The sequence below is a fragment of the Thalia democratica genome, chromosome 5 (assembly GCF_965202585.1).
Source record: "Thalia democratica chromosome 5, ktThaDemo2.hap1.1, whole genome shotgun sequence".
Lineage (NCBI taxonomy): Eukaryota > Metazoa > Chordata > Thaliacea > Salpida > Salpidae > Thalia > Thalia democratica.
Genome location: NC_139169.1, coordinates 10,700,666 through 10,713,115, shown reverse-complemented (window position 1 = coordinate 10,713,115; position 12,450 = coordinate 10,700,666). Strand labels below are relative to the sequence as shown.

At 24.7% G+C, this 12,450-nt stretch overlaps 1 protein-coding gene across 1 annotated transcript; it reads left to right on the top strand.

The window, feature by feature from the left end:
* The first annotated feature begins 10,390 nt into the window (after window positions 1–10,390).
* LOC145836245 (kelch-like protein 35) lies at window positions 10,391–11,782 on the top strand. Its single transcript, XM_082944064.1, has one exon. It carries the CDS (start codon window positions 10,391–10,393, stop codon window positions 11,780–11,782), a length of 1,392 nt encoding a protein of 463 aa, XP_082800190.1.
* The last annotated feature ends 668 nt before the right edge of the window (window positions 11,783–12,450 follow it).

The following is a 12,450-nucleotide window of genomic DNA, read 5'->3' as shown; positions in this document are numbered from 1 at the left end:
AGGTTTTGGTTGAAAGTAAAGATGTGGAGATTACAATGTGTTTTACTTTGTCTCAACAAGAGTGTCTCTAGTAACGAACAATAATTATATTACAAAAGTTGGAAAAGCAGGTATAATAACTAGTCTAAAGAACGCATCAAATATACGCGGCTGGTTTAGTCTAATATTTCAAGTATCGAACCATTCAAAATTTATAAAATTAAGCTTATTTTAGAGACTTTCTCAGTCTAAAACACATATTCATTATGACAGAAAATTTGAACTAAGCCTAATTTGAATAAAGAATTTATTGTTAATGCATCAATTGCGGTGTACAAAATTTTTATTTAAGTAATCTGATATGTCTAATACCTAACTATTAAAAGAAAGGCTTTTCTACTTTCTCAAGCAGAAACACTGCAAATGCAATAGCCAGTTACCAAATTGCTGCACTACTGTATGGAAGGTTATACTTGAAACAAAAAAAATTAGTCGGAAAAAATGCAACTGCAAAAAAAAAAGAAAAGAATGTCCATTAAAAAACAATGAATATAGAAAAGAAAATGTCATACATGAAGCAAAAGTAGAGTATATAAACGATGTGGGCTACCGATGTTGGTACACTTAAGTTATTATTACTACCCATCATAATTAAACCCTGCCTTATTTATCTATTATCTAATAAATACTAAATTATAATTGAATGAAACTTTATTTAATTAGACACAACAGTTTTAAGTGATGAATCTTTTATATAAAACACAACAAGAAATACTAGCATATACAAAACTATAAATTACTATGACAAACTTTTTAGAAACTATAAGCTGTTTAAATCTATATAAAAGACTTTAAACTATAAACTAAAAATTAAATAAAACTTTTAGTAAAGAAGAAACTGTAAAAGAATAAACTATTAACTACAAACCTGGCTTAAATATTTAAACAATTAAATACCAGTTGAAATATTCACTTTTAAAACAATACTAACAATAACATTCACAAATCAGTTCAAGGTAGTTGTTGCTTCCAGCTGCACACCAAACTAACCAACTGCTTACAAATAAACTGCCCGTCCGTTCTGATGTTTAGTTGCATCAGAATTAGTTTTAAACACGTCAGATGATTCTCATTGGCTAGTGCAATGAAGCGTATCTAACTCAAAATATTCTCTGAGCTCAACTTTGAATAATGAATAATGCACGTATTCATTACAACGACAACAAAGTATATATAATTCTTAAAAAAGGCAATCAATAAAAGAAACGTAGTGCTTATAACTATATTTAAGATTTACTTAGATCAAAAGAACAATTAAAAAAAAAAAACTCAACTGAACCATCTATAGATACCTACAAATTAAAATAAATAGCTAAGATTATGAGGGAAACTATTAGGAAGTTTTCATTAGGAAAATATTCAAACAAATCCGAAAATTAGACAACGAAAAGCCACATACTGACGATGTATAACAGACGTCCTAACAACTTTAGAGAAGAAAAAAAATTTATTCACAGAAGAAACTAACTTATGGACCGTGTAGACATCAGCAAAATATCTGCTTTTAAACTGGAAAGAAATAAGTAAAGAACTCAATATAATTTGTAATGTCTGTTGTACTTTTTTTATGTATTTGTACTAAGAATCCCTACTTTTAAACTAAAATATGTTTTCCGCTAAATTTTTCATACACTAAGACAATACCATGAAATTTTATTTACTTATACGTAGTTAACCAAAAGTAATATAACTTCACTTCAAAACAACTGACACGTCCAATTAGTTTTAATTTTTAATTGAAGTATAGCAACATGTAGTGATTTTGCAAGTATATTTAAAAACAAGATTAAAAAACATGCAATTTTTTTTAAGACTGAAAAGCACTGGTAGTTATACATTGTGCAATAATTTATTTCTTAAATAAACTTAGACACACTAAATCGGTTATACTATTTTTTAAATGCAAAGAATCTTAAATGTAAACATGGCTATGTAGCTTAACTTACTTTAACTAATAGTATAGGTAGTAGTAACAATTACTTTAAGATTGAACTTTTTTACAGTTTATAATTGTGTTTGCTTATTTTTTGTTTTTAATTACACTATCGATTTCCACACAAATATTAACTTTAAAATAAAATATGTAAATTAAATATGGCATATTAAAGTATTAAGAGCTACTTTCAAAACTTTAAACCTATAGGAAACGCAGTACACATATTTAAATAAAATGATTTTTAAAGGTAATTGGAAGAAAAAGGAGTATAACGTTTTAACTTTATAATTTAGCAATATTCAAATACTTGGGGTAATTTTTAAAATCAAATAAAAAAGTTTCAAAGTTACTATTATCACGACCTATTCAAAAACAGAAATTCACAAGTCAAGACACTTGTACTACTTGACAGTAAGTATATATTATTTTTTGATAATAATTTTGTATTTTTTAAAACCTTTCTATGCTACTTTTATTGGTTAAACATGTAACAATAAACTTGTGCTAAAAATTCTACTATAGGTGTAGTTTTGAAATACAATTGTGATATGAAATTTTTATTGTCTGTATCATCAAATAAAAGTTTTTTAGACTTTTTTTATGTAACTCCTGTGTACAAGAAAAACATTATACTTCTTTATACTCAATATACGTATAATATGTTATATACAAATAAAAAACTATGGTTAGTTGAAAATTTAAATGGTTTATTTAATCTCAACATACTTTTTTACAAACTTGTTTTTTATAATTCTATTTTGTTTTATTAGTTGATCTAATCTATGTGAAAGTTATACTTTTTGTTTAAAAGTTTTTTTTACTAAAATGTACTAATTTAAGTTTAAAAATAAACTTCATTTAAGGTACTGAAAAAAAATTGTCAAAAAAAAAAAAAACGTTAATATTTAAATTTAAGTTACTTAAATTAACTTTATATAAAGTTAAACTTCTTTTTATTAGCAAGTCAATAACTAAAAAAAGTGTGATATTTTAAGAAACGCTTTAGTAAAATTATAGTACTTTATATTATATTGATAAATTAACCAATTCACCTCTAATTGATAATATTTTTACAAACATGTCTGATGTATACTTAATAAAGTTCCAAACTTATTTCTATTTTATAAAGTGCTGTTTTATCAAAATTTTTTGTGATCAAGGTATAAAGTTGGCGTAAAAAAGCAAGAATAAATGGTGACTACATTTAAAGGTTTATAAGCCAATAATATCTATTGTTTAAATTGGTTAATAACTTTAATGGTTGTACTACATGTAGCTGCAAATATATTGTTGTACTATTTGTAGCTTTAGTAATGTAGCTGCAAAAAAAAAATAATTAAATTTTAACGAGTAGACATCAGAACAAGTATTAATTTAGCAATAGTAAGTACGAACTCAAATTTAAACTGAATATAAACATGTTAAACTTTTATTTTACTAAAACTAAAAGTTACTAATGAGTTTTATCATGTTTTAGTACTGACTTTTAAAGAACTGTGAGTAATGAAGGCATATAATTGACGTCATAAAACTAATAACAAACTCTGAACTCAACATAAGGTTTATGAATAAGTAGAATCTAAATGAATTATGTATTTTCAGCTGTTAAGTTTGTACCGCATAGTGCGGCAAAATACATACTAAATAAACTTGGAAAAAAAAGACATCTTTGAAAATTTAAATTGACTTACAAAGCTTGTTTACATTAACTAATTTATTAAAAATATTTTAATCAATTATATGTTTTGCAAAAGAATTTTTTAAACGTTACGACTTTAATGAAAAAGAGTAATAACCTTGAATACTTGTAAACCTGTAAACCTTACCAAAAGCATTAAAATAAAAACTTTTGTAAAAAATAAACCTTAAAATATAAATTATCTAATTTGTTAAGTAACCAATAAAAATGAATTAGTTGAACATTTAAAGTTCTAATTTTTAATGGAAGATTTATAAATTAAAATAAGTAAACATTTTTTAATATTTTGTCCTGGACAAAACATTAAATGTATCCCTGGTGTGCGACTCATTTAACTGTTATCCGTGCACTAGGTCCTAAGACTAAATGTTTTGAACGCATTTTTTGTCTCTTATAAAAATATATTTTATAATACCCGTTGTTAGTGATTAAAGTAGTAACGATTCATGTCCCGAAAATAATCCCATTACATCATAAAACTAAACCTTTTAAGCTAAGTTTATTAAAGCTTGTACAATTTTTAATTATATGTGTATAAAGTAATATAACTGTATTAACAAACTAAATTATAAGCAATAATCTTACCAAAATACATCAATAACTGCAGCTACGTCTGTTATGTGATAATGTATATACCGCGTTTTTAACGGTTACAAATTTGACCACCGGATACAAAGTATCAGCAATATTATGATTTTTTTTTGAAAGTTAAATTGAAGTTTGATGTTTGTGTAGAAATCCATGACGTCATTAAAATTCAATTTCAAAGTTTTTAATTATAAAAATATATATTCATTAAAAAAAACAATAACATACTAACAAGAAGTACTTTGAATATATTTTTGGCTTTTTTTAATCTCTGTGTTTTCGAAACTTTACTTATCATTGAACTTTTCGTTATATTAGCGCTATAGTTAAATATTTATCACTCTTAGTAAATAATTTCATTTTGTAAATTTTAAATTTACGATCATTTTAAAATTGATGTTGGGCCAAAGTATATTCAGGTTTAAAGATTTATTCTCAAGTTCTTGTAGGTTTAAACATCATAATTTTATGTTACGTATCAATTTATTATAAAATGTAATACATTTTTAACTAATACTTTAATATAAAAAAGTATCTTGCAGCAAACTCTTTTTTAATAAAATTGACGTTATTAGTGCTTCAATGTAATATAAGTTGCTATAGCTTATTATGTTTATAAAGGAAAACCTTTAACTTTAATAATAAGTTATGAAATAACTTATTTAAGAAATATCAAACTTTTAAGAACCTACAGACTACAAAATGTATAATTTTTTAAGTAAACACTTGTCAAATAAAATTTAAAAGTAATTGTTTAAAACAAGCACGCATCAGTGTAAAACATTTTGTTTTTAAAAAAAGGCAAACTTAATGAAATTACAGCTAAAAGTTATTTAAAATGATAAGGTGAATAAAAGTAAAACTTTTCTCTAGTGTGACTAAAACTAAAAGATTGTTCAAACGCACTAAAACTAAAACTGCGGCCCGCGAAGACTTTGTAAACTTGAAATTTGGGCCGCGACCACCAACTGCCTGCCGACCCCTGATCTAATCGAACAATTGTCAAGTAAAATTTACATAAAGTAGTTGTTAAAAACATTAGCGTGAAACATTTTGTAAGGGCGAACTTAATGAAAGTACAGTAATATATAATATAATTATTAACAAGTGTCGTCTATAGAGCAACGGTAATATATTTGAGAATAGTAAGCAGTATGTTAGGTCAACGGGTTTATCGTTTAAAAGGAGGCACATACTGCATAAACGTTCTTTTAATAACAGTATACACAGACTAAAAATTGTGCTTCTGAAATGTAATTGGGATTTTAGAGATAAAAATGAAGATATTAGCATTAACTGGACACTTTTTAGAGTAAACAAAACGTTCAATTTAGAACATAGCTGCATCGTCTGCAAAAAAAAAAAAACGAGATGTGAAAATTAAACGACAACAGTTTGTTAACGTGTTTTACTTAAATTTTAACGAGCATACAAAATTGTAAAAAAAATATTATTTTTAAATTGTTTTTTTTTTTCAAATAGTATATTTTTTAATCATTTGTTTATATATTTTTTACTATCACTGTTACCCCTAGCCTTTACCCTCGGTCGGTATTTTTTTTCTAATTATTTTTTTTTCTTTTTTTAGTATTTGTTAATACTTGTTTTCTTACTTTTATTCGTACTGTTACTGTTACCCGTAACCCTTACCCTCAGTCAGTATTTTTTTTCTTTATGTTTTTTAATTAATTACTTTATTATTTTTGTTTTATTTATATATGTTTTTTTTTTCGTCCAAAATAACCCCCGTTAAAAATTATAACTCGTGCAAAATTAATCCTAGGTGCAATACTTTCTACGTTAAATTTTGTCTTCTCGAGAAATAATTGTCTTCTTGCAGTTTGATAACCTCGTGCAATTTTGGCGTCGTGCAATTTATAAATTATTATTTATTTCTGTTAATAATAAATAAGAAAAAATATAATCCGTACTCCGGGGTCCAAAAACAAATCCGATAAATTACTGTTTTAGACAAAGCTATACTAAAATTTCCATAACAAAAAAACTATAAAATGGTATTTAAATAGTTGTATAGTGAAACAATAACCAAAATACACTTTTTTTGTGTGTTTTGGATATTGTTTTATTAGGCAACTATTTTTAGGCTATTTTATAGCTTTTTGTATTTTAAAAATAAATAAATAATTTCTCACAAAAATACAAATAACCCAAGTTTTAAGAGGTATTACTTTTACAACCAATGCGCCAAAAACTATAGCTATAAATTAAGTTTAACTATGAATTTTTAAACTTAGTAAATTGTGTTGTAACATTTAAAATGTAAAAGCGCGCAAATTAAAAAAAAAATTCTTATCACATACTAATGGTAAAAATTAAACTATATTAAACAAAATTTTATACCACTAATGACTTTCCTAACTAATTTTATGTAAGTACAAACTTCTTAGCCTAATAACTTTTAGTTCAGCCTGATAAAAAAAAGCTTAGTATAAGCTCGTGTTATTTTTAAATTTAAATTTTGAAAAAATAAATTTATATCGGTTTTAAATTATAAGCAATTAAAATTTTAATAAGAATTACAGTTTATTTAAATTTTAAAACATTTTTGTTTATCCTTTAAGTATTTTTTTCGGTTTTTTAATGTTTTAAAATATTTTTGTTACTTTAAACTTTTCTATTTAAACTTTAAATTTAATTACAATTCGCAAAATTTTTTCTAATAAGGTTAAAGTTGAATTAATTTTAAAACTTAGTTTATTAATTAATTTATTTTGCTAATCTTTTAAGTTGTGTACAGTTAATTTAAGTTAAAAACAAGGCAACACCAAAAATACGACAAAAAAGCTTGTTAGATAAGTGGAAAAAAAAAACTTAACTAATTTTATTTTAATTTATTGTGTCATTTTAAGCATCTTATCTTCATTATAATAAACTAAGTATATTTATTTTAATTTATCTTCAAACTAAAAACTGAGTGCAAAAATTTATCATTAATTCTAGCTTTAATAACACTCTTAAAGTTTTTTGACTTCATAAATATTCTTTACACGTAACCTCATCGTTAATTATTTTTTTTTGAATTGATAGATAACCGTTTTATTTTGTTTTTTGAGTCGTTAAAAGCAGTAATGTATCGTTTTTTAAAATACTTTAAGCTCTTGTCTAAAAAGGGTATTTGAATTAGTAAAATCTAGTTAGTTTCTTTATTATTTACTAATTTTATGCTTAAAAACTTGAAATTAAAAGTAAAATATTTTTTTTTAATTATGAAAAATTTAAGCTAATTAATTTACATCTCAGCAAAGCAGTTTAAAACTACAAATATCCGACTTAAACTTTCTACTGGTCGTTTATTTGGTGGTTTTTTAGCATAATTGATTAAGAAACAGTTGTTTAATGAGTCTAAAATCTTTTTTTAACTCTTAAAACAGTTTTATTTAGTTTTTTTAGTAACTTATAGTTTACCTTTAGTAGATTGTTAGTTTGAAATAAAAATTAATTTAATAAAGAAAACGTTTCCATACAGTTTCTTATAATTGTATGTTTTAGACTTAAGCTAGTGAATAATAATATATAAAAAAATATTCATTTTAAGTTGTAAATGGAAGAAATAATCTAAACGCTCAACTTTTCTTTTATTAGATTTTTTTAATTATATTTTTGCAGATTTCCAATCTTTTATAAACTTTTTATTCTGTACTAATAGTTTTTTTTTGTTTAAAAGTTTTTATAACACTACAGGTTGCACAGGGGTTTTCCAAAAAGGGTCATTTGAGCAAATTAGCCAAAAGCTGCTAAAGGGCCAAAGTAGGGTCGTGACTAATGAAGAGACCAAAAGGTTATAATTTGATATTTGGGAGGGATTTGATGATTAAAATAAAAAAGACAGTTTAGGCGTATTCAAGATTACTCTAATAACTTATATGAGATACTCTAGAAAGATTGAGAGTTTTCCAAAATACTTTAGAATTAATAAAAAAATAAAAAGGGTTCTAGTTGTATTTAAGATTTGTGCTTTTAGAATTTTTATTGGTGGGGACGGATTTAATTTCTTCGAAATAGGTCGGATAAAAAAATTTAGGATACCTTAGTGTTTATAATAGTACAAAGTATTTATTCATCTACATAAACTAAAAACTCATTAAATGTTTTTAATTCAAGTTATTCAAAACAATATAGCATTTTAACTAAGATTTTATATTATAATGTTTTCAATTGTAAACCTAAAAAAGAGACCTTACGATTTTAATTTGATATTTGGGAAGAAGTTAATAATTAAAAAAAAAAAAAACACTTTAGACGTATTCAAGATTACTCGACTTATATGAGATACTTTAGAAAAAATTGGAACTTTTACTAAATACTTTAAAAGTAATGATTAGAAAAATAATGTTTCAGTTGAATTCAAGTTTTGTGTTTTATAGAAATTTTATTGTTTGGGACTGATTTAATTTCTTCGAATTAGGTCTGATGAAAAAATTTGGGCAACCCTAGTGTTTATAATAGTACAAAGTTTTGAAACATCTACAAAAACTAAAAACTCACTAAGTGTTATGAATTTAAGTTATTCGAAACAATATAACATTTCAACTAAGATTTTTTTTATAATGTTTTCAAGTGTAAACAAGTTATGTAATTTTTTACCTTTATTTAAATCATATATTTGTTATGGGTTATAATGTCGAGTTAGAGTACACTATAACCATACCTACAATTCTATGTAGGTTTTGCACAATTAAAACATTGAGGACAACGAATCTAAAGTATAGAAAAAGCTATACAGTACTTATTTGAGCTCTATGTGAAAATAAAAATAATATTTTTTATTAGTACGTATATAAAAATAATAACAAAACCATAATAATTTTTTAATATTTAAATATAGCAATAGTTTTTGTGTATTTCTTTACTTTTTTTAAACAAAAAACTGAATTACTGACCATGTAATTAGAAATTAATTAAAGACTTTCAATAAAAAGTATAATTACTATATTAAAATACTAAATGTGTTTAAGCAAAGAAAATTTTGAAATAAACATTAGGTTTTATTAAAGTAATTTTAGATTGACTAACATTTTGGTTAACTTAATATAAAAATAAATTATTGTTAAAAAAACTGAATGTTTAAACAATTATTTTTAGATCTTTTTATAAAACGTTAACCAAAACATCATCAAGTCATGTCAGGTAGTAGTAATAGTAACCACATTGATGATAAAAGAATAGAAATTGAAGAGAACCATGGAAAATTAACAAGCTTTGGTGCAACTTGCAGAAAATCAGGAGTCGATTGTTTTAAAAACATTTGTATAAATTCTTTAACAAAACAGTTAGATAGTAAAAGGGTGCGATCTTACAATACTTTTAATGATACAGGTTAGATAAATATAGTGATATTTAACATTCATCGTTTTGTTATTTTCAGTTTTAAATAATAAATTTTCTTATAGATTAAATGATTTGATACTTAGAAAAGGTTATAAATTTACAATATAAGCAGATGTCTTAATATTAATTATTAGATGTTGTAAAAACAGATTTATAAGTTTTATAATCTGTAAACTACTTTGAAATAAAAATTTAAATTAATATAAGTGAAACTTAAGGTATTAAGGGCATATAAGGCACGAGTGATCATTTTTAATGGTAGTATTTACTTTTGTATAAAAGTTTTAAATTTAAATTTAACTGTGTTTTTTTTTAAATAAAAAAATATTTAAATTCTGAGATAAATTCATTTTATAGAACTTATTTCAGTATAATCATATTGACTGTAATAATTCTATAGTCGAACTGTTCAGAAACGTTTATAAAATCAAAAATAAATGTTTCCCTGCATTTTTAAGGTATTGAAATTAAAAGATTAGTCAAAATTTCTCAACTTAAATAATCCTGTTGTGAAGTCAAAACAAATTTTGATCAATGACACAGTAAGATGTAAAGTAAAACATGATTTATAAAAAAATCGTTATCAGTACACACAGAACGACTAAAAGATAACTACTGTTTTTATTTGCAATTAAAATATAATATGAAACTTATATTTAGAAAATGTATAGTTTAATACGAACCTTATTTATAAAAACAGCAATCAAGATATTTCCAATACATTCGAAAATTTTTAAAACGTTGTAACTATTTCTTTATATTATCTAGATGTACCAAATATGGAAGAACACGAAATAGTTTCAGTTATGAAAATAAATAAGCTTTTGCGTAAAGATGATACAAACAAAAAGTTAACCAAAATCATCCAAGATAAATTAGCTGTTGAAAATGTTTTAGTTTTTTATAGTTTGGCTCAACTATACAACCTAGCAAGTGTCGCCGAGTCTTCTTTGATTTATATAGAACGTTGTTTTGCAATGGTAGCTGAAACTGAAAACTTTTCAAATTTGGACTTTAGTCTTGCTGCAAAATTACTTGGAAGTTCGAAATTAAATATTCACTCAGAGGTTGAAGTGTTGAATGCAGCATATAATTGGTTGGAACACAATAGTGAAGAGCGTAGCAAGTTTGCGAAAAAATTGCTACTTAAAGTCCGATTTCCTTTGTTGTCAGAACATGCATTACAATATTTTTTAGATAAATTTTCATTATTTACTATAAATAATGATCATGTAAACATATTGGACATAGTTTCAAACATAAAAAAATACTCTGAAAATAAGTCTGGTATGTATTACACAAGTCGGTATTGTAACCAAAATAAATTCAACTTGCTTGTTTGTGGTGGTTATCATGATAGATTGGATGAAGTTGTGAGTAAAGTACAACAAATTGATGGAAATGATTTGAATATTGTAAAAGAACTTAGATCAATGAATAAAGGTAGAAGGATTTTTGAAGCTGTTAATCTAAAAGGTGAAGTTTATGTTTTCGGTGGTAACGATTATAATTTAAAACCATCTGTGGAAAAATATTCACCTCTAATTAATGAATGGACTTTAGTAACTGATATGGTCGATGCAATATCAAAGTTTTGTGCTTGTTCATTTATGAATGAAATATTTATTTTTGGGGGTAATTATGCTGACTACCATTCATATGGGACTACAATTACTAACAAATGCTTACAGTTCGATCTGAAAAACAAAAACTGGAAAGAAGTTTCTGGAATGATTGAAGCGAGATGTAAGGCAGCTTGTACAGTTTTTCAGGGAAAAATTGTAGTCACAGGTGGACTGAATCAAGGAGCGTTGAAAACAGTAGAATCATATGACGTGTTTGCTGATAAATGGTCACCTATGCCTAATACGATAAATCGTAACTGTTTTCACAATTCAGTTGTTGTAAAAAATAAGCTATTTGTTGTTGGTCAAGGAACGGACAGCTGTGAAGTGTTTGACAACGTCTGTAAAACATTTGTTGTTTTAAAGCGTCAACCATATATCAGAAACAATAAGAGTGTGGTGTTGGGTGATAAAATTTTAATATTTCAAGAAGAAACATCAAAAATAGTTTGGTATGATGTTGATAAAGATGTATGGTCTGAAAAATCGTGTGATGTAACAAAAGATCTTTCGTATTTTTCCTGTGCGAAGTTACCTTGGTATTAAAATACATTCTCAGAATATATTGCGTACTTAAAAATTTTTTATAAGATTTGAAATAAGGGATTTAATACTATTGAAAACACATTTAATAAAAAATTTATAAGTTAACTGTCGTGTGTTTATTTATTTTCTAAGTAGAACTTTAACCTTTAAAAATATAGTTTAACTTCGTTCATTGATTTTAAATTTTATGAATATTAATAACATGAAATCAAAAAGTTTCATTACATTGTTCTTAATATTGAAAATAATTGTACTGCAGTAGTGATAGTTAGTATTTTAAGTCGTTAGGTCAAACAAAAAAGTCGGAAGGTGTATTTTGTCATTTTCAATTTTATTTTTGGTTCAAGTTAACTTCGGCTGTATAAATTCTTTAAAACAACTCAACTTGATCAACAACATCATTTTATTAAAACTTTAATATAGTTATAATTAAGTTTAAACATACAAACTTTCATAACATTTTTGTATTTTTATTGCAACTCTATAGTCAATTGTCACACTACTAATAAATATTTAGATAAAACACTTAAAAAACTGCGTTTACAACGGTCTCTTCATAAAATTAATAGGTGTAGATAAATAAACTTGTAGATTTTTAAACTATCGTTTATTTATTTTTTCTAAAATCTCGATTGACTAATGCTAACTTAATGTTAAATGTAAATACA